Below are 24,770 nucleotides of genomic sequence, written 5' to 3' on the forward strand. Positions count from 1 at the left end.
GTCTTCACTGTATAGCTTAACTGTTCTTTTCTAAGCCTATGTGTGCTCATATGTGTTTGTGCATGCAAAGGAAATAATGTGGAATTATAAACGGATCAGAGGGGAGCTTGGGAGGAAGATTTTAGTTTTTTATTTAATAAAAATATTCTTGGGAGTGACAGATCAGCCTCTTCGTGGGCTTCTGAAGTAGTGGTTCTCCAGACGTCAGAAAACCTGTACTCCTCCTCATTTCTCTCTCTCCAGCTGACACGGAAGATAGGAGGGCCCCAGGTCAGAAGACAGTGAGCTCTGCTGACTCTGTTTTATACGTTGAGACAGGAGTCATTTCACCCCATTCCCTCCTTGTGCTTTCTCCATTCAATTCATGCTGTTCCTTCCAGGCCCTGACCTGGCCTCTGCTCCTGGGCGAGGAAGCTATGGGCCTCCCGTGCGCAGGGCCTCCGAGGCACGAATGAGCTCATCTGGCCGGGACTCAGAGAGCTGGGACCACGGCCCCAGCGGGGGTGCTGCAGACTCCAGCCGGAGCCCGGCAGGTGAGAGAGACGGGCAGATCCAAACAAGCCTCCTAGATGAAGAGAATCAGAAAGGACAAGGAGGACGGTGTCTTCGTTTATTTATCTATTCAGCATTTATGGAGCACCTACTGTGTGCTGTGTTCTATCCTATAATAGATGCTAGTTCTAGTCTATGGTAGAGGAAAGACAAGATTCAGAAACAATTCCGGTTCTAGACACCCACAATTTGGTTAGGTCCTTTTCTTGCTCTGATACCATACGTAAGAAAACTTAGCACCGCAGTTCCTCTTCTTATCGGCAACAGAGCTGGGCACACACCTTGTGGTTCATCTGCTGCCCAGACCTGGTAATGAACATATGGTTTGGATAGACAGAGAAAGATGAATTTCTCAGGTCTGCAACATCTTGAAATATTTGTTCAGTGCTTACTGTGTGCCAGATGTTCTCCCATGCTCTTCTCATATATTATCTCATTTAATCCTTGCCACAACCCCAAAGTTTAGATATAAGACTTTTATCAGTCCCATCCTACAGATGGGGAAACTGAGGCTCTGAGAAGCAAAGCCACTTGTCCCAGGTTACATAGCTGATGATTGGTTAAAATGAACATTAAACCCATATCTCTCCAACATCAAAGCCTGTACTTTGTGTTTCTCTCTTCCAGAGGTGAGGTTTTTATTGGCAATGCTTTTTAAAATCATTTGTATTATTATAAAACATGTATAACGTAAAACTTACCATTTAACCATTTTTACATGTACAGTTCAGTGGCATAAAGCAATTCATATTGTTACGGAACCAGACCATTCTCCATCTCCGCAACTTTTTTGTCTTTCTAAAACGAAACTCTGTATCCATTAAAAAATAACTCCTCATCCTCCCCTCTGCCCAGCCCTTGGTAACCACTCTTTTTCTTTCTGTATGTGTGATTTTGACTACTCTAGGTACCACATGTAAGTGGAATCGTATATAGTTGTCCTTTTGCAATTGGCCATGACTGGCTTATTTCACTTAGCGTAATGTCCTCCAGATTCATCCAGGTCGTGGCACGTGTCAGAATTTCTTTACTTTTCAAGGTCACATGACATTCCACTGCATGTATATGCCACATTTTGTTTTTCTATTCATCCGTCAGTGGCCATTTGGGTTATTTCCACATTTCGGCTCTCGAAAATAATGCTGCTATAAACATGGCATACAAAATCCGTGGAAGTCCCTGCATTGAATTATTTTGTGTACATATGTAGAAGTGAAATTGTTGGATCATGTGGTAATTCTATATTTAACATTCTGTGGAACCCCCATCCTGTTTTCCATGTGGCTGCACCATTTTTAGATTCCCACCAACAATGCACGAGGGTTCCAGGTTCTCCACATCCTCACCAAACACTTGTCATTTTCTATTTTTTGGTTTTTGTTTTTTAAACATTAGTCATGCTAATGGGTATGCAGTGGTATCTCATGGTGGTATTGTGGTTTTGATTTGCGTTTCCCTAATGATTAGTGCCATTGAGCATCTTTTCATGGGCTTATTATGGCCATTGGTATACCTTCTTTGGAGAATTGTCTATTCAAGTCCTTTGCCCATTTCTTAAATTGGGTTGTTTGTTTTCTGTGGTTGAGTCCTGGGAGTTCTTCATATGTTCTGGATATTAATGCCTCATCAGATATATAATTTACAAATATTTTCTCCCATTCTATAGAGGGTCTTTTTTCCCCACTCCGTTACAGTATCATTTGATGCATAGAAGTTTTAAATTTCGAACAAGTCCAATTTATCTATTTTTCTTTTGCCGCCTGTGTCTTTAGTGTCCTAAGACATCATCACCAAATCCAAGATCGTTAAGGTTTCCCCTTATGTTTTCTTCTAAGAGTTTGATAGTTTTAGCTCTTACGTTTGGGCCTTTGATCCATTTCAGATTAATTTTTGTATATCAAATCCTGTGCTCTTAAACTCTGTATCATTTGCCTCCTGAGAGAAAAGACAGTCACAGGACATGCCCGAACCAAATGTGGACCCTGTCCCACAAGAATCAACGTGAATGTTCCTCTCATCTACAAAGCTTCTAGCATCCACCTGCTCCACCTTGAGCTGAGTCAGTTGCCGCCTTCTCTGCGTCCCCAGAGTAGTGACACAACCCTTATCATAATGCAGCGCTTATCACCGTCTAAAACAGGTTATTAACAGAGCCTGAATCTCTCTCCCTTGCCTAATACCAGGGACACGTCTCTCTCCATTAATCCATTATGCTTCAAATATTTATGGAGCACGCATCGCAATTTTAGCTCTTCCTCCTCGTTTTCCAGCTATGCTAAGATTCCTAGTGGGTTGCAGGCTCTCAAATGTCTGCAGATTTGAGTTAATAGTTAATCGTAATAGCAACTCAAGTTTGTCGAGGTCCTACTCTGTCATTAAACCCTTTGCATGGGTTATAGCATTTAATTTAACCAACAACTCTTTTTAGGTGGGTGCTGTTATAATCATCCTCACTTGACAGATAAGGCAAAGAGAAGATGGAACAAAAACAAAAAACCCACAACTTGCCCGAGGTCACGTGGAAATGAGGGCAGGGTGGAAACCCCGTCCACGGCATTGAGTTTTGAGGGTTCCATGAGGGGATGCCCAGGGTGTGGTACATTTGAAGAACTCAATGAGCGTTGGTTATCGTTGTTTTATAAACTCATTACTTCAGTGTCTGTCTCCTCCTTGTGACTGGGCTGTGCTCTCCCAGAAGAAATAAGACGAGGCTTGGTACTTGGCGAACATTTAATGAAAGCTTGTTGAATGAATGAGTGAGTGAGTGAGCTAACGAACAAGGACCCGGATGAGCAAACGATAGGCGGTGCTAATGTAGGACCGTGGGACAAGACTTGATGATTTGTGAACCCCCAGGCAGAGGTGGCAAAGCACCCTTTGTCATGAGCGTTCAAGCATCTGTCCAGCAAAAAGTGCTGCATTCAGGAAAGGCGGGATCCAGCCCAGTGAAGTAAGAGAGGGCAGGGCTTTCCTCCCGGAGCAGCACGCCTTCGGGTGCCCATGTCATCTCATCCAACCCCTAGCAGCTCCGTGGAAAGCGATAGTATGTAAAGGTCTCAGGCACAGACTCCGGAGACCGACTGCCTGAGTTCAAACCCTGGCTCTGCTAATAACCAGCCAAGAGACATTGGGTGAGTGCCATAACCTCCCTGTGCCTCAGTTTCCCTATCTGTAAAATGGAGCTAATGAGGCACCCACCTCATGAGGTTATGAGTGTAGAGATTAAGTAAGTTCTTCTATGTAAAGTCCCCGGCACAAGGTAAGCACTGAATACATGTTAGTTCATCATTATTATGAAATAGGTAGAGCGGTTGCCGCCATAAGGCATCTGAGGTTCAGAGGGAGAGAGTGACCAGCCTGAGGCCAGATAGCTTATACGGGAAAAAGCTGGGACGCCAAGCCAAGTCCATCTGAAGACAGAGACAGATTCTTCCAATAAAAATACAGTAATATCAACACCTGCCATGTTGAGTGTTTGCTATCTGCCAAGCCCTGTTCGTATCACTGTATCTTCACCACAACCCCGTGAGCGAGGTACTGTTCTCCCCACTTAACATTTGAGGAAACTGAGGCCCAGAGAGGCTCGGTCACCTGCGCAAAGTCACACAGGTAGAAGCAGGATCACAGAACCTGTGCTTTTTAACACCCGTGCCGCTGCCTGACGCCCCGAGTGTGAGTATTAAACAGGGAGAACGCGCGGAAGGCAGGAGAAGGAGTCGGAAAGAGCTGAGTGTGGGAGGCGCTGCCTCCCGCAGAAACCCGGGGGCCTGGCCCCTGCCGCCTGACCCGTCCCAGGCTTCTTCCTGCCGTGTGTGTGACGCATGGGGACTGTTTCCTCTTCTTTCCCCTGCAGGTTTGAAACGGGCCAACTCAGTCCAGGCCTCCAGACCCGCCCCGGGCTCGGCGCAGAGCCCAGTGCCGCCTCAGCCGGGGCAGCCAGGTACCTGCCACTCACTCACCGGCACCTGCCCGGGCTGTCACTCAGCCGTGACCCCAATACCCCCCACCCCCGCTTGCAGAGCTCGCCGGGCTTTCTGCAGAACTGTAGCCACAACTAAATCCTGAGCTCTTCTAAGACCCCTAGAATAAGTAATCGTCTGGGCCTCAGTGCCAGGCGGGAGGAGGAGGAAGGGAGCACCTGTCCACCCAGCGCAGGAGGTGACAGTGCTCCCTTCCTCAGCGTCTCCCACCTCAGTGTCACCACCCGCGTTTCGCACAGGAGCCAGCTGAGGCCCAGGGAGTTCCCACGGCACTGGGTCTCGGACCCAGGCCCTTCTGACCCCAAAAGCCCCTTCCCCCCATGGGACCGTTCCTGCAGCTTCGGTTACCTCTGCATGTCACCTGCCACCCCGGGCCTGTGTCACACCTGTGAAATGAGGGGAGAGGTGAACACCCAAGTGATGCTGTCTGTCTGCTGCCTCCCTTTCTCTCTTCCCCTCACTTAGGACCCCCGGCAGGCAGCAGACCCGGTCCTGGGCCAGCAGGACGCTTTCCAGAACAGAAGACAGGCAAGTATCCACGTCCTCCCCAACCCACCCAAGTGGCCACCTCTCTCCTACGTCCCTGGGAGAGAGCAGGGAGCTGCCAGAGCTTGACACAGCCTGCACCGGAGACCTATCCGATAAGGTCTAGGCAGCACCCTAATTCCAAAACTCAATAGTTCCTATTAAGATCAGGTAGATAGAAAATGCCAAGACGTAGAGTTAAGAGTGCAGACCGCCTGGGTTCAAACCCCTGTTCCTTCACTTCCTAGCTGTATGACCCTGGGCAAGTTGCTTAACTTTTCTGAGCCTCAGTTTCCTTATCTATAAAGTGGGGAAAATGCCAGGACCAACCTCACAGGGTTGTTGGGAGGATTTAATAAACTAATACACAGAAACCTCAGCACATTGCCTGGAATGTACGAAGCCCACACTAAGCGACAGTGATCACTACCTATGATCGACGTTCATCACCATTGTCAATCATTGCTGCAAGACATTGATTGCTTCATAATGCACCAGGCACTGTTCTTAGTGCCGCACATTTGCTCATTAAAAAAAAGAAAATGCTGCTATCTGAGCACCTTCAGATATTAGAATTCCCATTTTACAGGTAAAGAAACCGAGGTTCAGAGATGTTAAGTAATTTGCCCCAGGTCACACAGCCAAGATTCAGACCCAGGCTGTCTGGCTCCAGAGTCCACACCACTGATCAGGGTCCCCCTGAGGTCTGTTTTGCCTACATTGGAATCAGCTCGAGGGGCTTGTTGCGCGACAGATTCCAAGACCCCCACGGCGTGGCCCACGTATGCTGAGCGGGGCCTGGGAACCTGCATTTTTGAAAGCTACCCCAAGAGCTGTTGTCATTGTGAAACAGGGATTCAGCTGCCTCTTTCCTGTCCTTTTCTCATCCCTCTGTAGAGGTGGCTCCGAGTGATCCCGCCTATACAGGGACCACTGCCCCATCTCGAGAGGAGAGAACAGCGGCAGCTGGGGGCTACTCAGTGGCTGGACCCAGGGAGGACCGAGCGGGCCACCCACCAGCACCCTATTCCCAAGCATCCGCAGCTGCCCCACGGCCTGCCGCGGCCCCTGCCCGCCAGCCACCACCCCCAGAGGAGGAGGAGGAGGAAGCCAACAGCTACGATTCGGATGACGCAAGTAGGTGGCACTTAAGGGAGCGGTGTCTGGGAAAAGTGGCTTCCGGAGCCGACCCCAGGAGAACAGGAATGGCTCCGGGGACAGCCCCATCCATCCCCAGCCCCCTAACACACCAAACCCGATAAACACATTAACCAAGTTTCAGATAGACAAATTTGCGTTCCTAAATTAACAAAATGAAATCAGCTTTCTGAAGAACAAAGGCTGCATGTATTTTTTAACTGTGGTAAGATACACATAACATCGAAGTCACCACTGAAATCATTTTAAACTATGCAAGTCAGTGGCGCTAACTGTGTTCTGGAAGTTCAGTCTGGTAGTTCCTCGACGAGTGAAACGCAGAATTATCATGACTCAGCAATTTCACTCCTAGGCGTGTGTATGTGTATTTTAATAGTTTTTAAAACTCTTTAATGTGTGTCTTCTAAAAGTAATTTATTAACCGCGATTTAGAAATTACTGGACGTTTTCTCTTGCGTGTATCCATTCAGTGACCTGGTAAGCACCTGCTCTGCAGCTCTCCCGACTCAGACCCCACGTCCCAGGGACACACACGTGCCAGTGACATTGCTTCTCCTGAGTGTGTCTAGGGTAGCCTTTGTGAGCTGGGGGGAGGCAGGATTGGCAAGTGTCTGGATCAATATGTGTCAACACATGCTGAGCACTTATTTTGTGCCAGACACTATTGTGAGCGTGTCCCAAGCATTAGCTCATTGCCTCTTCCCAGCGAGCCTGGGAACAGTGGCTTTTACTCTTCCCATTTTACAGATTAGGAGACGAGGCTCCGGGAGGGGCTGGTGGTCAACTGCACTGCAGTAGTAGATCAGCGGCCAGAGCTGCGTGAAATATCAGCTGTCCCCCTCTGTTCCCTGTGCTCTCCCTGGGGTCAGGGGTCTGCAGCCCCGGGACAAAGGAGTGAGGGAAGTCCACCCCGCCTTGTCAGCCACGAGCTGTTTCTGCCTTGGAAATGCACTGTGTCTCTCCACCTCTCTGCCTTTCCTCATCCTGGTCCTTGCCCCAGGACAGCGGCCACTGCTCCTGCCTTGAATGTCCCCCCCACCCGCCAAGCATAGATGATTCCTCCCAGCCTCGTGTTTGATGCTGTTATCAGTTTATCCCAGTGGTTTATCACAAGCCTATCTCCACACCCAATTCTGTATGTTCTTCACTTACTCACCTCTACATTTGACGGGTGTTTACTGAGCATGTACTAGGTGCCTCAAACTGTTCTAGGTGCTAGGGATACCATGGCAAAAAGCAACAAATTGGCTGCTCTACTGGAGCTGACATTCTAGTGAAGAGAGACAGTTAACATACCAAGGAGATCGTTTGAAATATTATAAAAACAGAGCACCGTGTAGGAAATAAAATATGTTAAGTGACTGTGAGGGTAGCTACTTTAGGGAGTAAGCAGGGAGGGCTTCTTGGAGGAGGTGACATTAAAGCTGAGCTGCGGATAATGAGAAGGTGCCAGCCATGTAAGGAAGAGCATTCCAGGTGGCGGGAACAGCAAATGCTAAGTCTCATTTAGTCCTTCAGCAAATAAGTGAGCACCTACTGTATGCCCTGCATTGTGGACACTGGGGAGACTGCAGTCACCAAGGCAGTCCCAGCTATTTCCCTCATGGGGCTGTCAATCTATCGGGGCAGGAAGTCAGTAACTAGGCAAGTGCACAAATGATTAACTGATTGCAGATATCCTGAGTACTTAAAGAAGTGGAGCGTCCACCAGGATGAGGATCCCAGAGCAGGGACTGAGTTTTCCTCTCATCTGTAGTCTCAATGTCTAGCCCACATAGTAAGTGCTCAGGAAATGTTTGTTGAGTGACTAAATGAATGTTCTCTTGGTTCCTGTCTCTGCCCCCTTCAGCCACCCTGGGTACCCTGGAATTCAGCCTTCTCTATGACCAGGACAACAGCTCCCTGCAGTGTACCATCATAAAGGCCAAGGTGGGTGACGGCGCCAGGCTGGGGACTTCGCAGGATGCTGCGGCGTTTCTAGGAGAGTCAGATGGGGATGTTTACCAAAGCTGTCTCCTGTCATTGCCCTGTCTATCCGTGACAGTGGCAGTGATGAGAAGTGTCATGGTAATTAGCCGGGCAAATTCCTTTGGGCAGGACTTCCTCCGGGGGTGGTCCCAGAGGGGTTTCACTTATCTGCAGCCACCTGCTGGGAGTCGGGGCAGCCGGGCTTCCAGGGCGGAGCCAGTATCTGCCCAGGCCAGTCCACAGCGCGCCTGGAGGGGACCGTGGAGGGGCTGCCCGGGAGGCAATGACAGCCTGGCCTGACGGCTGACATGGCCTGTGTCTGCCACGCTGCAGCAGCAGCCCGAGCTGGGGCCCGTGGTTGCAGATACAAGGACGCTAGTGTGGGCTTCCGAGGGGGCGGGAAAGCCGCGCTGCCTGCTCGGTGGGGGAGCGAGGGGGCACAATTCCAGACCCAGAGGAAAGCTGGATGGAGCTCGTGCAAACCCCAGACAGTGACTGACTGAGGTCGTCCTCCCACCAGCTCAGGGCTGGTCCGCGCAGAAACACAAGCAGGGCCGCAGGAGCCAGACTTGCTGGGTTCAGATGCCGCCTGCCACTTACTTCCCAGCTGTGTGATTTGGGAGAAGTTACTTAACCCCTCTGCATGTCAGTGCATGCATTAGCAAACTGGGGCTCAGAGTCGTGCCTCTCCCATGAGGAGGATGGCTGTGTTAGATGGGGGGTGCCACGTGTCCCCATTTGCCAGGATGGTCCCCATCTGTGCCTGCTGCCTCACTGTCATAGTTGAGATCTCCCCCTTTCACTTGTCAAATGTCCCAGTGTAGATGACAAACAAGGTATGACATGCTCAACACAACTCCTAGATCAACACATTCCCCTGCGCAGGTCACTTCTTCATTAACTGAGCACCTATACTGTGTCACTGTGGTAGGCACTTAGGGGGCATTTAACCGCCCCCTCCAACAGCACCGTGAGATAAGCACGTACGTGATCTTGTTTCATCTTCATAGAAACTTCCGGGGTAGGGGTTCTTATTAACCCCATTGTACAGATGGGGAAACTGAGGCTTAGAAAGTTAAGGCCACACAGCTGGTAAAAGGATGGAGCTGAGCTTTACAGGTGAGATCTCTCTTAATCCTCCAAGAGCCACATGAAGCAGAGGCTTCTGTCAACCGCAGTGAACAAACGGGGAAAATGGGGACCAAGGAGATCACTGGACATAAACACAGTTGACCTTTGAACAATGCAAGGTCAGGGGCCCTGGCCCCTGTGCAGTCAAAAATCCACGTACAACTTTTGACTTCCCAAAAACTTATAAACTACTAGTAGCCTACTGTTAACCGGAAGCATTATCGATAACATAAACAATCAATTAACACATCTTTTGTATGCTATATGTATTATATGCTGTATTCGTACAATAAAGTAAGCTAGAGAAAAAGAAATATTGTTAATAAAATCATAAAGAATGAAAGATATTTTTACTATTCGTTAAGTGGAAGTGGATCATCATAAAGGCCTTCATGCTCATCATCTTCACGTTGAGCGGGCTGAGGAGGAGGAGGGAGGGTCAACTGTACGTGCCGTAACTGTTGCGAGATGGGAGGGTGGGGTCCCAGAGGTGGGGCAGCTACCTGGTCTGGGCGTGGCGGCATGGACGGCGTGCGTCTGAGCCCTAGCAATTTGGAGGTTGCTCATATTAACAAATCAACTCGATTCCTACCCCAGCCAAGCTTCCTTCTCCACAGTATCTCATCTGAGCCTCGGCCCAGCCTGCGAGGGGGGCTGGGCAGAGACCGGGACCCCCGTCTTGTGGATGGAGACAGTGGGGTCTCAGAAGTGAGTGCAGGGGACGGAGCCAGAACCCAGGAGTCTCCCCCTCCCCCCAGCCCCATCTGGGACATCTTCTCCCATCCCGGCAACACCCATCTCCCCTTGGCGGAGTGCTGCGTGCCGGGCACTTTCCAGGTGCAGCTGCCCTTCCGTCCCCCCCCCATGAGGCAGGCACTGTTCTCACTTGACAGGTGAGGGGGTGGAGGCTCAGAGGGGTTAAGAAGCTTGCCTGGCGTCACATAGCCAGCAGGCCACACGGCCAGGCTTCAAACCCTGCCTTTCCTGAGTCCAGCGCTCTTCCCACGGTACTGCATTTCCCTTCTCTCTCTCTCTTTGGAAGAGGAAGCCCCCTGGGTGAACCAGCGGGCAGGACCGATGCCAGGGGCTGTGGCCATTGCCTGTGACAGCCGAGCACCGGGCCCTCCCGAGGCCCTCACGCCGTTGCCTCCTCCTCTTGCAGGGACTGAAGCCCATGGATTCCAACGGCCTGGCCGACCCCTATGTCAAGCTGCACCTCCTGCCGGGAGCCAGCAAGGTACCATATGGCCCGGGCATCTCTGCACGCTGGGCGCATGGGCCCTGGCAGACACCCAAGGTTCTCAGCTCAGAGCCTAAAATAGCCCTATCTGCCCCAAATCGCCCCCGCCCCTCGCCCGCTCACCCCATCCCGTGAACGGCAAAGCCCTCGCAAGGGATGAAGGGTGGGCCGGGAGTCGTTCTCCCTCAAGGGACAGGGGCTCTGCCCATTTGTCCAACTCAGAAAGCTGCGGTCCACGGGGCTGCCAAGGGCCGGGAGAGGCCAGGTCCTGCTGGTGCCTTTCCCCCGCGCAGAGACCCTCAGCCGCCCCCCAGCGCGGACCACGCTCTCCCTCCCCCACCCGTTTCGTGCCCCAACCCAGCACTTCTCATCTCTCCATAGGAATGAGCAACTCTCTCTTAGAGTAAAACTAAAAACTTTGTCCCCTGTAAGGAACGGCAGGCCTGGAGGATACTGTTTGCAAGGAACGGAGGGAACCATCCCAGTATCCCCTGCCTAGGAGGGAATGGGCGACTCCCATTTCTGCCTCCCTGGCCTGTGAATGATATTTCTTTCCCTCAAAGGAAAATGTCTCTGCTTTCTTCTCTTAAGGGAAAGTTCAAGGAGGGGGCCCAGTGCGTGGCGGGAGGAGGGACCCAATGTCACGCATTAAATCGTGTCTGTGGCCGTCACCCTAAAAGACAGCCCCACTCCCTGAGAGCATGTATTTGGGGATAACTAAGCCCTCGGATGCTCCTACGGGGAAAGCCATGCACTGACCCCCAATCAGCCCAAAGGATGGGGCTCCAGGACGGGCTCCCCACTGAGGCAGATGCCTGTCTGTCTGTCTGTCTGTCTGTCCATCCATCTCTCTGGGGCTCTAGTCCAACAAGCTTCGTACGAAAACTCTGCGGAACACCCGGAACCCCATCTGGAACGAGACCCTGGTGTATCACGGCATCACCGACGAGGACATGCAAAGGAAGACCCTCAGGTGCCCGCCAGGCGGGGGTCGGGGTTGGGGGGCTGAGGCTGAACAGCACTGAAACTTGGGGTGTGGCTCCCAGGGCTCTACTCTTTAAAAAGATCTGAGTAGGTTTTTTTCTTTTTTACTTTTATAAAAATGGTATATATTTTTGGTAGCAATTTTCAAAAATACAGATAAAGTGTTAACATCTTGGTGTCTGAACATTCAGGTGTGTGTGTGTGTGTGTGTGTGTGTGTGTGTGTGTGTTGGTAAAATTGAGGGCTTATAAAAATGTTTATTAAAATGGATCATCCGATGAAGTAATACACCTGTCTCACTTAACAATACATTGATGCCATTTCATATTTTTCTACAATGTTGAATTAAACTGCATTTTAAATCATATAAGTCATAAATGAATAATATTCCTTTTGTAAAAAAAATTATAGAGAAAACAAAGCTCCTTTAAAATGTTGGTCTCCTCCCTGCCCTGGTCTCCTCCTTCCCTTCTTCCTTCTGTGAGTGTACATATATTCATATAAAGTACGTAAATATATATAAAAACATATATATTACTGTTTATAACGTAAAAAGTATCATGCTGTATATATCTGGAAATCGCCTTTTCTTAACAATATATCTTGGAGTTATAGCTGTGAAAGGACATTTAGATCTACCTATTTTTTTAACTGCTTCAGAGTATTCCACAGAATAAATAGATTTATCACAGATTTTTTAAAAAATATTTTTATTATTAAATATTATGAATATGCAGAAAAGTATAGAATATAATAAAACAAAAATCCATGAACCCAATACTGAGTCTTTGAAAAAATCTCACTATTTTGCTATTTGCTTTAGTCCTTTTTTTTTTGGTAAGAAATAAAGCACTACAGATGCAAGTTGAAGCTCCTCTTGTATACCCCATCCCCCATCTTGTTCTCTTCCTTCCCTCCCCAGAGTTCTTTGGGTATCATTCCCAAGCATGTCTTACACTTCACAATTATGTATCTATAAACAACACACGGTATTATTTGGCATGTCTTTAAAGTTTATGTAAATGTTTACCAGCTTATTTAGCCAATTCCCTAAGGGTGGGCATTGAGGCTGTTTCCAGCTTTTCTCCGTGAAAAGCAAAGTTCCGATGAGCAAGCTTCGTTCTGCCTTGTGTACATCCAAGTGTTTGCTTAGCATAGAAACCAAGGAGGAATATTGCTGGATCGTAGGATATGTGTTTTTTTTTGCAAAAACATTTTTACAACAACACATGCAAACTGCTTTCCAAATTGGCTGCGATATTATGTTAAGTAAACATTTTTATTGCAGTGTAACATTCGTTTTGAAAAATGCACATATAATAATTGTGCAGATTGAATATTTACAATGTGAACATGCTGGGAGCAAGGAATGGAACATTCCTCGACCAAACAAGCCTCTCCCTGTGGCCGTTCCCCGTGAGGACCGAACCCCACGGTATTCACTATCCTAACTTCTAACAGGACAAATAAATTTCGTCTGCTTTTGTACTTTATACAAATCAAATTGTACAGTGTAACTCTTTTGTATCTATATTCTTTCACTTAATGTTATATTTGTGATACTCATCTAAGTTGTTGTGTGTAGTTGTAGGTCATTCATTCTTGTTGCTGTTTAGTATTCCACTGTGTGAATATACCACAATTTTATTTATCCATTTCACCGTTGATGTATTTGGGTGGTTTCTAGTTTGGGGCTATTACAAATAGTGCTTCTAGGAACATTCTAGTAGCTGTTTCTGGGTGCACAGGTGCACTCATTTCTGTTGCATATATACCTAAAAGTATAATGACTAAGTCGTGTTCAGCTGTAGTGGAAACTGCCAGTTTTCCATAGTGACCGTGCCAATGTACACGCCCATCAGCCATGCGTGGGAGTTCCAGTTGCTTCATGTTCTCATCAACACTTTTTCATGCTTGGCCATTCTGGTGGGCATGTACTGGTGTTGCATTGTGGTTTTGCATTGGCAACATTATCTTTAATGCATACTATTTCATTTTTATGTTTATTTCATAATTTTCTTAAGTATTTTCTTCTCCCATTGTAGAATATTATTTCTGCTTTTTCACAATTATAAATAATACCATGATAGACATCTTTGCAGCAAAATATTTTTGCACTTACCTTATTATTAATATATCTTTGAGGTAAATTCCTAGAATTGGTACTACAGGGTCAAAAACAGTGATTACTCATGTCAGTTACACCCCAGCCAGCTGAGTAAAGACAACTTCTTTCTTCGGTCCTGTGCAGTGTGGGACTCAGGCCGTCCAGAACTTTGAACATTTGTTCAACTGATGTTGGTGGCCAAGGAGTGAAGTACCATTATAGTCCCTGCCTGTCCCCCTGGACTGCCTCCCATGCCATGGGACGACAAGTCCTTTCCCCCTCTTAGTACATGTCAGGACGAATCATCATGCCTTGACCGGTCCTTTTGGCTCCTAAGGGACCTTTCTCATGTCCTTGCTGTCGTATCCTACTCAGCGCTGTGCAAAGAGCATAACACACGACAACATGTTGTTTTAGGATTCAGGGAGACCTGGATGCAAATCCTGGTTCTGCCTTTCAGTAGGGAAAAATTATTTAATCTCTCCGGGCCCCAATCTCTTCTCTAAAGTAGAAAACTCAACATGTTTTTGAGGAGGAAAAATTAAATGCAAAAAGGTCAGCTAAGTTCCTAACTTTGCAAAGGAGGATACTCAAATGGCCACAAAGTATATGAAAAGGGGCTCCATTTCATTAATCATTAGGGAAATGTAAATTGAAACTACAGTGACATACTATGACCCATCCAGAAAGGCTAAAATTAAAGACTGACAAAATCAAAGTTGGAGAGAATGAAGAGCAACCGGAACCTTTGTAAAGCACAGGTGGAAGTATAGCTGGTGGAACCACATTGGAAAAGTCCTCAGTAGTTTCTGCTGAAACTAAACTTATGCATAGTCCGTGGCCCAGCAACTGTACTCCCGGGAAAATGGTCAATAGAAATGTATACATGTTCTCTTCCTCCGGGAGAGTAAGAGGGAGTGGACGTGATCCGAGTAGTTCTGGAAAATAAAAAAGAAAGAAAAGTACACATGTGTATACTAAAAGACACGAACCTGTATATTCCATGGCAACTTTATTCATAATAACAAAAACTAGAAACAACCCAAATGTCCATCAACAGTAGAATTATTATGGTGTATTTTACACCGTGGAATACTATACAACAATAAAAAGAATAAATTTGCGTCCTACTGTATGATTCCATTTATATGAAGGTCAAAATCAGGATGAGCCACTCCATGTGTCCAGAGGTCGAGAGGGTGGTTATCTCTGAAGCAGGTAGAAGAATCCTGAGGGTTCTGGGCTCTGGGATGTTCTGTATCTTGATCTGGGTGGTGATTCTATCAGCGTGTCTATATGCAAAAATCCATCAAGCTATAAACTTCACACGCACGCACTTTACTGCATATGAGTTACACTGCAATAAAGGAGAAATAAAAAGTATTAATACTTGGCCCAGTGATCAATGAATAGGAAATCGCATTATTCCTGTACGCATTACACATTCCTCACCAGCATCAACCATGGCCCTTGGCGCATAGTAGGAGCTCAATATTTGTCCCTCTTTCTCTCCCCACTCCTCCTGTCGACGGCAGGATCTCTGTGTGTGATGAGGACAAATTCGGCCATAACGAGTTCATTGGCGAGACCAGATTCTCCCTCAAGAAACTGAAGCCCAACCAGAGGAAGAATTTCAATATCTGTCTGGAGAGAGTGATTCCCGTGAGTGACTTTGCCCCAGGGATTCAGTGGGAGGAGGGGAGATGGGGGACGCTGCCTTCCTCCGTGTCTGCCCTGGGGGATGGCTCCAGGGTCCAGCAGAGATGTGGCGGCCGTTGAGAGGAGAGGGAGGATTTCAGCTCAGAAGGTCGGTTGCATCCTCTCTCTGCCTTTTGCCAAGGCTGGGTTATCATCACTTCTCTGAATGTCGGCATCCTCCCTGGCAAAACTGCAAGGGCAGCATGGTACAGCCATGCGGCCTGCCCGGGTTCAAAGCCCAGCTCTGCCACTGCTGCTTCATGGCCTTGGCCGAGGGAATGAACTACTCGGAGCTTCTTTTTTTGTGTGTGTGTCTGTAAAATGTGTGTTATGATATTTAATAGTACCTGTCTCTTGGGAGAGTTGTGTTTAAAAAAAAATCAGAACAGAACTTAGTGCGTAATAAGCACTCATAAATTAACAGTTGTTATTACAGGAAATAATACTGCCTTCCACCGCTGTGAGGCAGGAAATCAGAAAGCACGACGCAGATAAACAGGAGGCAGCATCGTAGGATGTTTAAGGGTGTGGGCTCTGGAGCCAGATGCCCCAGGTTTGAATCCTGGCTCTGCCACTTATGGTATAACCTGAGGCAAATGTTTTAATTTCTCTCAGCCTCATAGTTCTCATCTGTAAAATGGGGTGATGTGGTACCAACCTCATAGGATCTTTTCAGGATGGAATGTGATAGTTCATACAAAGTGTTAGAACGGTTGTTACTGTTGGTAGAGGCGGTACCCGCCTTTTAAGAAGGAACAAGGATCAGAAGGAGGTTTTCCAACTGGGCTGCACCTCGGAATGAACTGGGGGATTTCAAAACCAGAGCTTCACACACTAAGATCCATGGAGGTCTCCCCTGGGGATTCTGACTTAGCGGGGTAGGGTGAGGCCCTTCCAGCACTCTATATTTTGAGAGATACTTCAACCTGCCCTTGTTTTACATGTGGGCCAACATGGGCCCAGAGAGGGGAGCCAGTTGCCAAGGTCACACTGGGGGGCAGCGGCTGTGCCCTCTGGGCACCGGCCAGAGCCCAGCTCTCCTGCGACACCAGCACCCCTAATCTCCCCGGGAAGCTGGCCAGCTCCCCATGGAAAAGTCGTTGGGAGCAGGGAGGGGAACCCTGCCCACCAGATGGCGGGCTGCAGATGGGATGTGTGTGTGCCATTGCCACACTTTGGTAGCCCAGGCAGAGGAACAAGACACAGCAAGGAGAACCACAAGGACAGCCCTAGGAATGAGACGTTTCTTCCAGGTCTCTGCCTGGTAACATCTGGTTCTCCAGGCTTCCCCTCCTTCCCCGACTCCATGAGTCCAGTTGGTCAGGACAACAGCCAGGCCCCGTCTTGGGTGGGTCATCAGCTCCTGAGTCGGCCCACATTGCTATGGCGGACACAGCCAGCCCCAGAGACATGGTGGCGGCAGGACAGTGACAGGGCTGCAGTGGCCGCAGAACACTGCAATCATCTTCCTTGACTCTTCACCTTTAACCCTTAATCCTCCCAATACCACCTTCCCCCGCTATGTCCCACTGAGGATGGGGACCCACTAAATGCTGTCCCCTCCCCTCTGGACCTCAGTTTTTCTCATCTCTAAAGTGGGGAGGTTGGATTTAACCAATGATTTTCCAGCTGTGTTTTCAAGAGCCTTAGAGTTCAGCAAAAGGACCTCAGGAGCCATGGGGAAAAGAAGCACCTGGTGGGCCAGACCCCAAGACCCCTGTGCCCCTTATCTGTCTTATGTATGGAGTGTTCTGACATTTATTGGCTGTGTGACCTTGGGCAAGTGGCTTAACCACTCTGACCCTCAGTGTCCTCATCTGTAAAATAGGGATTGTAATGGAACCTACGTCATAGGTTGTTATGCATTAACATGGTCTGCCATATGGTTATGTTTTATAAATTTTAGCTAAAAGGGAAAATGTAGGAGGGCCACAGTAGCTTGGAGAACTCACCCTCATGGCTCTGGATGTTAATGGAAGTGTGAGGGTTTCTGGTCCTTCTCGTGTAGGGAAATAAGGCCCACAGACAATGTTATCTTTCCTTTCTGTTTCCTCCTTTTAAGATGAAGCGCGCTGGGACTACCGGGTCGGCCCGCGGCATGGCGCTGTATGAGGAGGAGGTGAGCACTGAGTGGGAACGGAAGCCACAGTCGGGGGCTGCGCTAGGCTGGGCTGGCAGCTTCCTCTGCTCTCCCCCCCACCCCTGCTCCTTCCTCACTTTCTCCTGCAACCGCCCGCCTGTGGATTCACCGTGAGAGCTACCCTTTGCCCAAGTTGTTAGACCATCAGACCGGGGGTTCCTCTCACACCGGAAGCCCCAGCCGCTTCCTCCCACGCCCGGGATGACCACGAGTTCCTCAGCCTAGTGGCTAGAAGCTCTGCTGATGACCCTTCTGGGCTAGAGCAATGGCACACTCCCTCGGAGGGGACACAGGCAGGCTCTCTGAGCCGTGTCTGGCGGAGATTGAGCTAAAGCTCCGTGCCCTCTGCCTGGGTCCCTCTGCACTTGTGAGAAGACCAGCTGGGTCAGGGGAGTCTGAGATCAGAGTCAGGGCTCAGTCCATATCTGAGTCTAAGTAAAGCCTCTGGCTCCCCTGGGCCTCAGCTGGTCCCCCTGGCTCACACCATCCGCTCCCCCTTGGGGGCTGGGCCATCCGCTGTCCGTGGTGCTGACCTCACCAGCGAGGGCCGAGCCCCTCCTGCCCTCCACAGGCTCCTCCCTAACGCTCACCATCCACACTGCCTGGCCCCCTCCCCCCAGACTCACACCGCCTTTCCCCCCAATGCAGCAGGTGGAGCGAATTGGTGACATAGAAGAGCGTGGCAAGATCCTGGTGTCCCTCATGTACAGCACGCAGCAGGGAGGCCTCATCGTGGGCATCATACGCTGCGTGCATCTGGCCGCCATGGACGCCAATGGCTACTCAGACCCATTCGTCAAGCTGTGAGTCAATGCCTTGGGGTCCCAGAGGGCATCCCAGATCCTTGGAAAGGAAGGACGCAGAGAGCTTCCCCAAGATCATGGTATACTGAGACCCAGAGAGGGCAAGGAACCTGCCCAAGGTCACACAGTGAAATGCATGCCCAGAACTGGCTAGAGCATGAGATCAGAGTGTCAGGCAGTCAGACCGGTGTGTCATTTGCCCACATGCAAAGCTTTGTGACTCTGTCCCCTTCCAAGGAGGAAGAGCGGTTGGCATGGTTGCGGTAGCCCTATCTGTACCCCCAGGAGTCGGCTGCACACCGTCCAGAAGCTCAGAGCCACCAGCAAAGAGGCAGTCGGGCTTTTTCCAGGTTCATTCTGGGAATGCTCAAAGAAAAGACCTCAGATTTGGGGCTTATTCCAGTAATCTCAATCACGGGGAATAAAAGAGACGTTGCTATCTGTGTTAGTCCAGATCCTCTGAGAAGAAGATGCCAAAAATAGGATTAAGCAGGCAAGGATTTCATTAGGGAAAATGCCCGTGTGAGGGAAAGTCAGCAGAGAGTCGGGGGAGAATCGGGGAGCTGTTAGGCCACAAGGCAGGTCTGACCCAAGAGGGGGAAGAGGGAAGAAGGATGGAGGGAAGCAGCCTAGATGCAGTTCAGTAGGGCCATCAGCTGAGTTCTGTCTCCTAGGAGCAGGTCTGCCTCAGTTTCCCTGCCAGGCTCTGCCATCAGCTAGGAGCACAGCCTTGGCGCAAACGTGGCATAGACTTTAGCTGCTGTATTTGGGGCCTTGGTCAGTTACATTTCCTGTGGTTGGACGTCTTCCAGGCACATTTTCGTGGCCACCACCATGTCAGGCGTGAGGCTCAACTCCCACCTCAGCCAGCTGCTAGCTAAATAAGCAAGTTATTCAGCTTCTCACTCACTTTCTTCAATGATGAAATGAAGACAATAGCTCCATGTATCTCCAAGAGCGAGCACGAGGCTCAAATGAGACATCATATACAAAGCAGCCAGCGTTGTCCCTGGGACAGAGTAGAATTCTGCCTGACTCGTGTCTGCAAAATGGGTGCTTCTACAGATACAGTTAAGAGCCACGGGTTCTGGATCCAGGCTGCCCGGGTTTGAATCCCAGCTCTGGTAGTCTCCAGTGTTCTCTAGCTGTGTGACCTTGGGCTCATGGCGTAACCTCTCTGGGCCTCAATAGAGAGAGTAATATTGTGCATTAGTTCAGTTCCTCCCAAGAAGGAGACACCCGGAGAGGACGAGATGTGCAAGAGGTTTGTTGGGGGACGCGCCTGCCGAGGAAATCAGGAGACAGCAGACCTTGCCACGGGTCTTGTCCCTGTGGAGGACAGAGAGAAGGGAGGAAATTTGGGTAGGAAGAATCTTAGGCTGCTGCAGTGCACTTCCAAGGAAATTTCAACCAGGGCAATGGGGAAGCCATGGGCACAGTCACACATCAGAGGAGCCCTACGTCTTCCAGAAATGGGGCTGCCTGGTGTCCTGCAGGTTCAGTCGTTGGCTAAGAACAGCCCGCGGGAAGTGTGGCCTCAGCGAGAACGTGATAAACTCAGAGCCCCCAGTCAATTTCAGCCCCTGCAGTTGGAGAATGCAGTCTGAGCGGCGTGTTTTCATGGGGTCTGGTACATAGTAGGTGCTCAATAAACATCTGACATTATGGGTATAAATAACTACCATTGCTGTTCTTTCTCATGGCAGAGAGTATTGTTGAATGTTCTCTCCAGCTGGGAGTCTCCTCTCATCTCCACTGCCGCTGATAAGAGAAAACAATATTCCCCTTAAGCCCGTGGCTAAAGAACAGACGGGTGTGGGCTTTCTTCCAGATTTTCTGTGAGTGAGGATTTAGTTAACAAAGAACACACATGTCAGAGATGAGTTTGATTTCGAAGAGTAATTTGGTTTTGCCCAAGAGAGAACGTGAGCTCATGGGACACTGTCCTGTACTCCCTTAAATCTTAGCCACAACAAATGGGTTTTCTTAAATAATTCTCCCGACCTTCCCCTGCCCCCATCCACCCTGTCCTTCCAGGAGAAGTAGAGTTGCTGCGGTCACCAGGGAAACAGCTGTCCTGGTGGCTGTAGTTGTGGGGAAAGAAACAGGGGACTATTAAACTGTTTCTGACCGAACAAAGATTATTTTTAAAGTCACAATCACCCTTTATTTTTGCTCGGGATTTGGTAATTTTCAATTCCTCCTTTGTGTCTCTTCTTAAAGACGATCCTCAAAAACAGTTCTGTGAAATAAGAAAGAAATGTTTCCCCTCTTTACAGGTCAGGAAACTGAGGCCCAGGGAGATCATGCTCATGTTCAAAGTTGCTCAGCTAGTGACAGCCTGAATCAAAATCCAAATATCCCAACCCTTAGGAATTTTTAGCCCATATGTTTCAGAAAATATGGATTGATCACTTACTATGTGCCAGGCATTGTGCCTGCACTGGGGAAGAGCCTTCTGGGCAGAGGAAATAGTGTGTGCAAAGGCCCTGGGGTGGAAAGGAGGGTAATAAGTGGGGTGAGGAGCATGGTATAAGATTAGGCTGAGAAAGGGCCGGGACCCAACTCTGCAGGGTCTTAGGACCACATTAAGGATTTTGAACTTAACCCTGAGGTCAAAGGGAAGCCTGGGAATAGTTTTGACAATGGAGTAACAATAATCAGATTGGCATCTCCTTTCTGTCCCTATGCCAGCATCTCTCCAGGACTTGGAAGCAGCCTAAGGGGTGACAGATGAGAAAATGCCAGGCACCACCAACCATGGCCCTCAATTTAATTCACTGGGAGAAAGTACAGGATGGGAGCACAGACTCCAGATACAACCTGTGTGACCTAGGGCACATGTCTCAACCTCTCTGGTCCCTCAGTTACTATGCATGTGCAATGAGTGGTTGCAGTTCTGCTACCTGGGCTTCGTGTGAGGCACTTAGTGCACTGCCTGGTGCCAGTAGATGCTTTAATGCCCGTGGGTCGTTATCAAAGTGGGTTCACTTTATAATTTGCTCATCAATTATCCTGACACTAGAAGGAGCCTTTGGGGCCATCGAGGGGCTCTTCTTTGTCATTAAACTCCATCCATGATGATTCTCCTGTCTCCTCCTAGCTGGCTGAAACCAGACATGGGAAAGAAGGCCAAACATAAGACTCAAATTAAAAAGAAAACCTTGAATCCCGAATTTAATGAGGTAAGGCCTCATTCTTTGTCACGCTCTGGGATGTTTCCGGTGTGTTAGGGAGACATGAATTCCTGCTAGAATGTCGCAAATCACATGAGAAAAGCTGTCTGTCCTAGATCAGCTTGAATCATCTAAAGAAGAGGGAATGAGTTCCTTGTCACTGGAGGAAATCAAGCCTAAGACAAAAGCCCACGAATTAGGAATGTCATTGGGAGGAAGCTGTGTTTGGACGGAGATTGAACTAAATCATCTCCAATGTCTTTACCAATTCGAATAGTCTAGAATACTGAAATTTGAGGAAATAATAATAAATAAAAGTAGCAATACACTTGACCATCCAGCAGTTCGCACCGCCCTCCCCCTCACACCCCACGTCCCTCCAGCGCATCAAGTCCTGCTCAAGCCGCTGTCTAGGTGCCCTTGAACGTGCTCCTTCCTGCGCGTTCTCACGGCCCCGTCTCGTCTCAGACCCTGGCACTATTGCAGTAGACTCCTGACTCGCTTCTCTGTGCTCGGTACCTTCTCCACGTGAGCGCAAGCTCGGTAAAACACAAATCTGAATGTGTCACCCTCTTGTTTCCGTAGCTCAACCACGGCTCTCTGATTTCTCAGCCTGACAATCAAGCCCCGTGTGACACACGCCCTCCTCAAGTCACACCCAACCCCACGCGGGTCCCTTTGCACCTGCTGCTCCCTTTTCCCGGACTCCCCCTTCCCTCTCTTCCTCTCTGGAAAAGTCCTCCTCCTCCCTCAAGGCCCAGTGTAAGAGTTCCTCCTGCAGATACGCTTCCTCCGTGTTCCCAGACTCCGTGCGTGCCTCCGTCTCAGGCTGTCCCTCTGAATCTCACTTACCTGTTGACAAGCCTGCCGGACGCGAGGGGTCCAGAAATACCTGTTGAATTAACAGAGGATTCATTGGAGGAAACTGTGGAAGAATAGATGAGTTCCGATCTAACCCATATGTGTGGTTCCCATCTCAAACCCAAGATAAAGAAGAAATGCACAATCGAGGTGCCGTGAGACCCCAGTTCTGAGCCCAGGCCCCCATCCCCGAGCCTCACTCCCTGCCCAGGGTGGGCATGAGTCCACGTCCGAACCTCCATGCCTGCCGGGAGCAGCCCCGGGTGCCGTTGCACCCACTTCTCCCTTCTCGGCCCCTCCCCTGAGATCTGCTGCTGGTCAGAGCTGGCCAACGCTGGGTTTTGCCGAAGTGGGGAAGGGAAGTTACAGTACAGTGGCTTTGGTATTGCTGGGTTTTCTAAGAGACATGCACCCGTATGCACGCACCTGGGGAAGGTATCGCGCAAACAAACCCAGAGCCATCTGCAGCTACCCTGCCCTACCCTCTCCTGGAATCAGAGCGAGTCACAAAATAAGAAATCCAAATGGCCAATAAACTCATCAGCAATAAAGAAAATACAAATCAAGACCAGATACTGTTATCTCATAGCAAACTGACACACAAATATTTTAAAATGTTGGTCCTCGGTGTTGGTGAGCACGTGGAGAAACACCCGATGCTGAAGGCTCAGAGGACTCTCGTGTCTTCCTCTGTTGCATCCAGGAGTTTTTCTATGACATCAAACACAGCGACCTGGCAAAGAAGTCGCTGGACATCTCCGTCTGGGACTACGACATCGGCAAATCCAACGATTACATCGGTGAGTGCTCCCAACTCCAGAGAAAACCGCAGTTCTGCCCTCCCCAGAACAGGAGGGCCCTACCAAGGGATACAGAGGGCTGAGGTCACTCCTTTTCTTCTGGAAACCACGTTCAGATGCTAAGGGGGGCCCGCGGTCCTGACTTTGGTCCAGTTTGGGAATGTCTTTATGTGAACGGGCTTGCAAAGCTTGGTTATTTGCTGTGCGAGGCATCTTCAATGCAGTAATTAAATCACAAGAGAGTGGGGTGTGTGGTCTCTGCAGAAAACAGAGTGTAAGGGAGTTCTCCTTAATCTGTTTGCAAGTCCAGGATAAAGATTTTCATTTTCCCAGTCCCTCTCTGAGTGATGGGGCAGAAAAATAATTAAAGATGGAGCAAGAAGGGAACCCCAGGCAGGGCTCACAGCCTGAGCAAGGGTATAAAGACAGGATTGAGCAGGAGGATGAAGCTGACTCTTTGGAAGTAGATGATGAGTTCCCAGAAGTAGGAGATAAGTTTCAGTGAGAGGAGTGGTGATTTGTATAATAGAAAGTCTTTGAAAATAGACAATGAATGGCCAGGCGTGGTGGCTCATGCCTGTAATCACAGCACTTTGGGAGGCCAAGGCAGGAGGATTGCTTGAGTTTGAGACTAGCCTAGGCAACATAGCAAGATCCCTATCGCTACAAAAATAAAAAAAAAAAAAGAGCCAGGCACATGGTCGCATGCCTGTAGTCACAGCTACTCAGGAGGCTGAGTCAGAGGAGGAACTTGAGCCCAGGAATTCGAGGCTGCGGTGAGCTATAATTGCACCACTGCACTCCAGCTTGGGTCACAGAGTGAGACCCCCCCATCTTTAAAAAATAAAAATAATTTTTAAAACAATACACAATGAAATGATGACTTGGTGCTACAGTGGGGAGCCATTGCAGGTTCTTGAGGCAGAGAAGGTCAGTATTAATAATTATAAAAGCAACAATATCGTAACACTAACCCTCTATAGAAAGTAGATCCCAAGTTGCTGGGGGTCGCTGCTTGGTGGTGGTTTCCCCCCAACTACACATGTGGGTCCAGAATGAGAATCCCATGTGTCCCTCTGTTGTGACCACCTGTCCCTATATTCCCATCTTGTCCTCCAGGAGGCTGCCAGCTGGGGATCTCAGCCAAGGGAGAGCGCTTAAAACACTGGTATGAGTGTCTGAAAAACAAGGACAAGAAGATCGAGCGCTGGCACCAGCTACAGAATGAGAACCACGTGTCAAGCGATTAGGATAGTGTCTGGGTCCCCAACTCCATGTCCCACCCCCTTCCTGGGTCACCCCCAGCCTTCCCAGCTGCCCACAGCACTCTGGTCTCTCCTCTATGCCTACCTCCCCCCGGCCCCTGCTGCCTTCCCTGAGCCTGCCTTCGAGGCCCCCTCACATTGGGCGCTGCTGCCAAAGACTCCTCCCTTCCCCATGCCCGGATATGGGCTCCGAACGCCGCCCCTCTCTGGTCCCTGGGATGGAGACCTGGGATGGGGCTGGGGAGATGTTTACAAAGAGGTTGGTCATTTAATAACCTCTCAGCTTGGGTAAACTTACAAAGGTTCTTCATCATTGGGACTGTTTTTAGACCCTCCTGGCCTTGAAAACACACACACACACACACACACACGCACACACACC

General features: G+C 49.2%; 1 protein-coding gene across 1 annotated transcript in view; it reads left to right on the forward strand.

The window, feature by feature from the left end:
- RPH3A (rabphilin 3A) overlaps positions 1 to 24,770 on the forward strand; it is a 106,600-nt gene extending 81,830 nt beyond the window's left edge. The window contains exons 11-24 of the mRNA XM_012663538.1: positions 244 to 279; positions 378 to 533; positions 4,406 to 4,492; positions 4,998 to 5,060; positions 5,955 to 6,194; positions 8,065 to 8,144; positions 10,477 to 10,551; positions 11,418 to 11,527; positions 15,181 to 15,307; positions 17,406 to 17,462; positions 18,132 to 18,286; positions 21,390 to 21,471; positions 23,027 to 23,123; positions 24,243 to 24,770. Coding sequence (XP_012518992.1) covers positions 244 to 279; positions 378 to 533; positions 4,406 to 4,492; positions 4,998 to 5,060; positions 5,955 to 6,194; positions 8,065 to 8,144; positions 10,477 to 10,551; positions 11,418 to 11,527; positions 15,181 to 15,307; positions 17,406 to 17,462; positions 18,132 to 18,286; positions 21,390 to 21,471; positions 23,027 to 23,123; positions 24,243 to 24,373 — 1,496 coding nt within the window. The 3' untranslated portion in view covers positions 24,374 to 24,770. The remainder of the gene's footprint in view (positions 1 to 243; positions 280 to 377; positions 534 to 4,405; positions 4,493 to 4,997; positions 5,061 to 5,954; positions 6,195 to 8,064; positions 8,145 to 10,476; positions 10,552 to 11,417; positions 11,528 to 15,180; positions 15,308 to 17,405; positions 17,463 to 18,131; positions 18,287 to 21,389; positions 21,472 to 23,026; positions 23,124 to 24,242) is intronic.

Source organism: Propithecus coquereli, unplaced genomic scaffold (assembly GCF_000956105.1).
Source record: "Propithecus coquereli isolate 6110/MARCELLA unplaced genomic scaffold, Pcoq_1.0 Scaffold81, whole genome shotgun sequence".
In the NCBI taxonomy this organism is placed as follows: domain Eukaryota; kingdom Metazoa; phylum Chordata; class Mammalia; order Primates; family Indriidae; genus Propithecus; species Propithecus coquereli.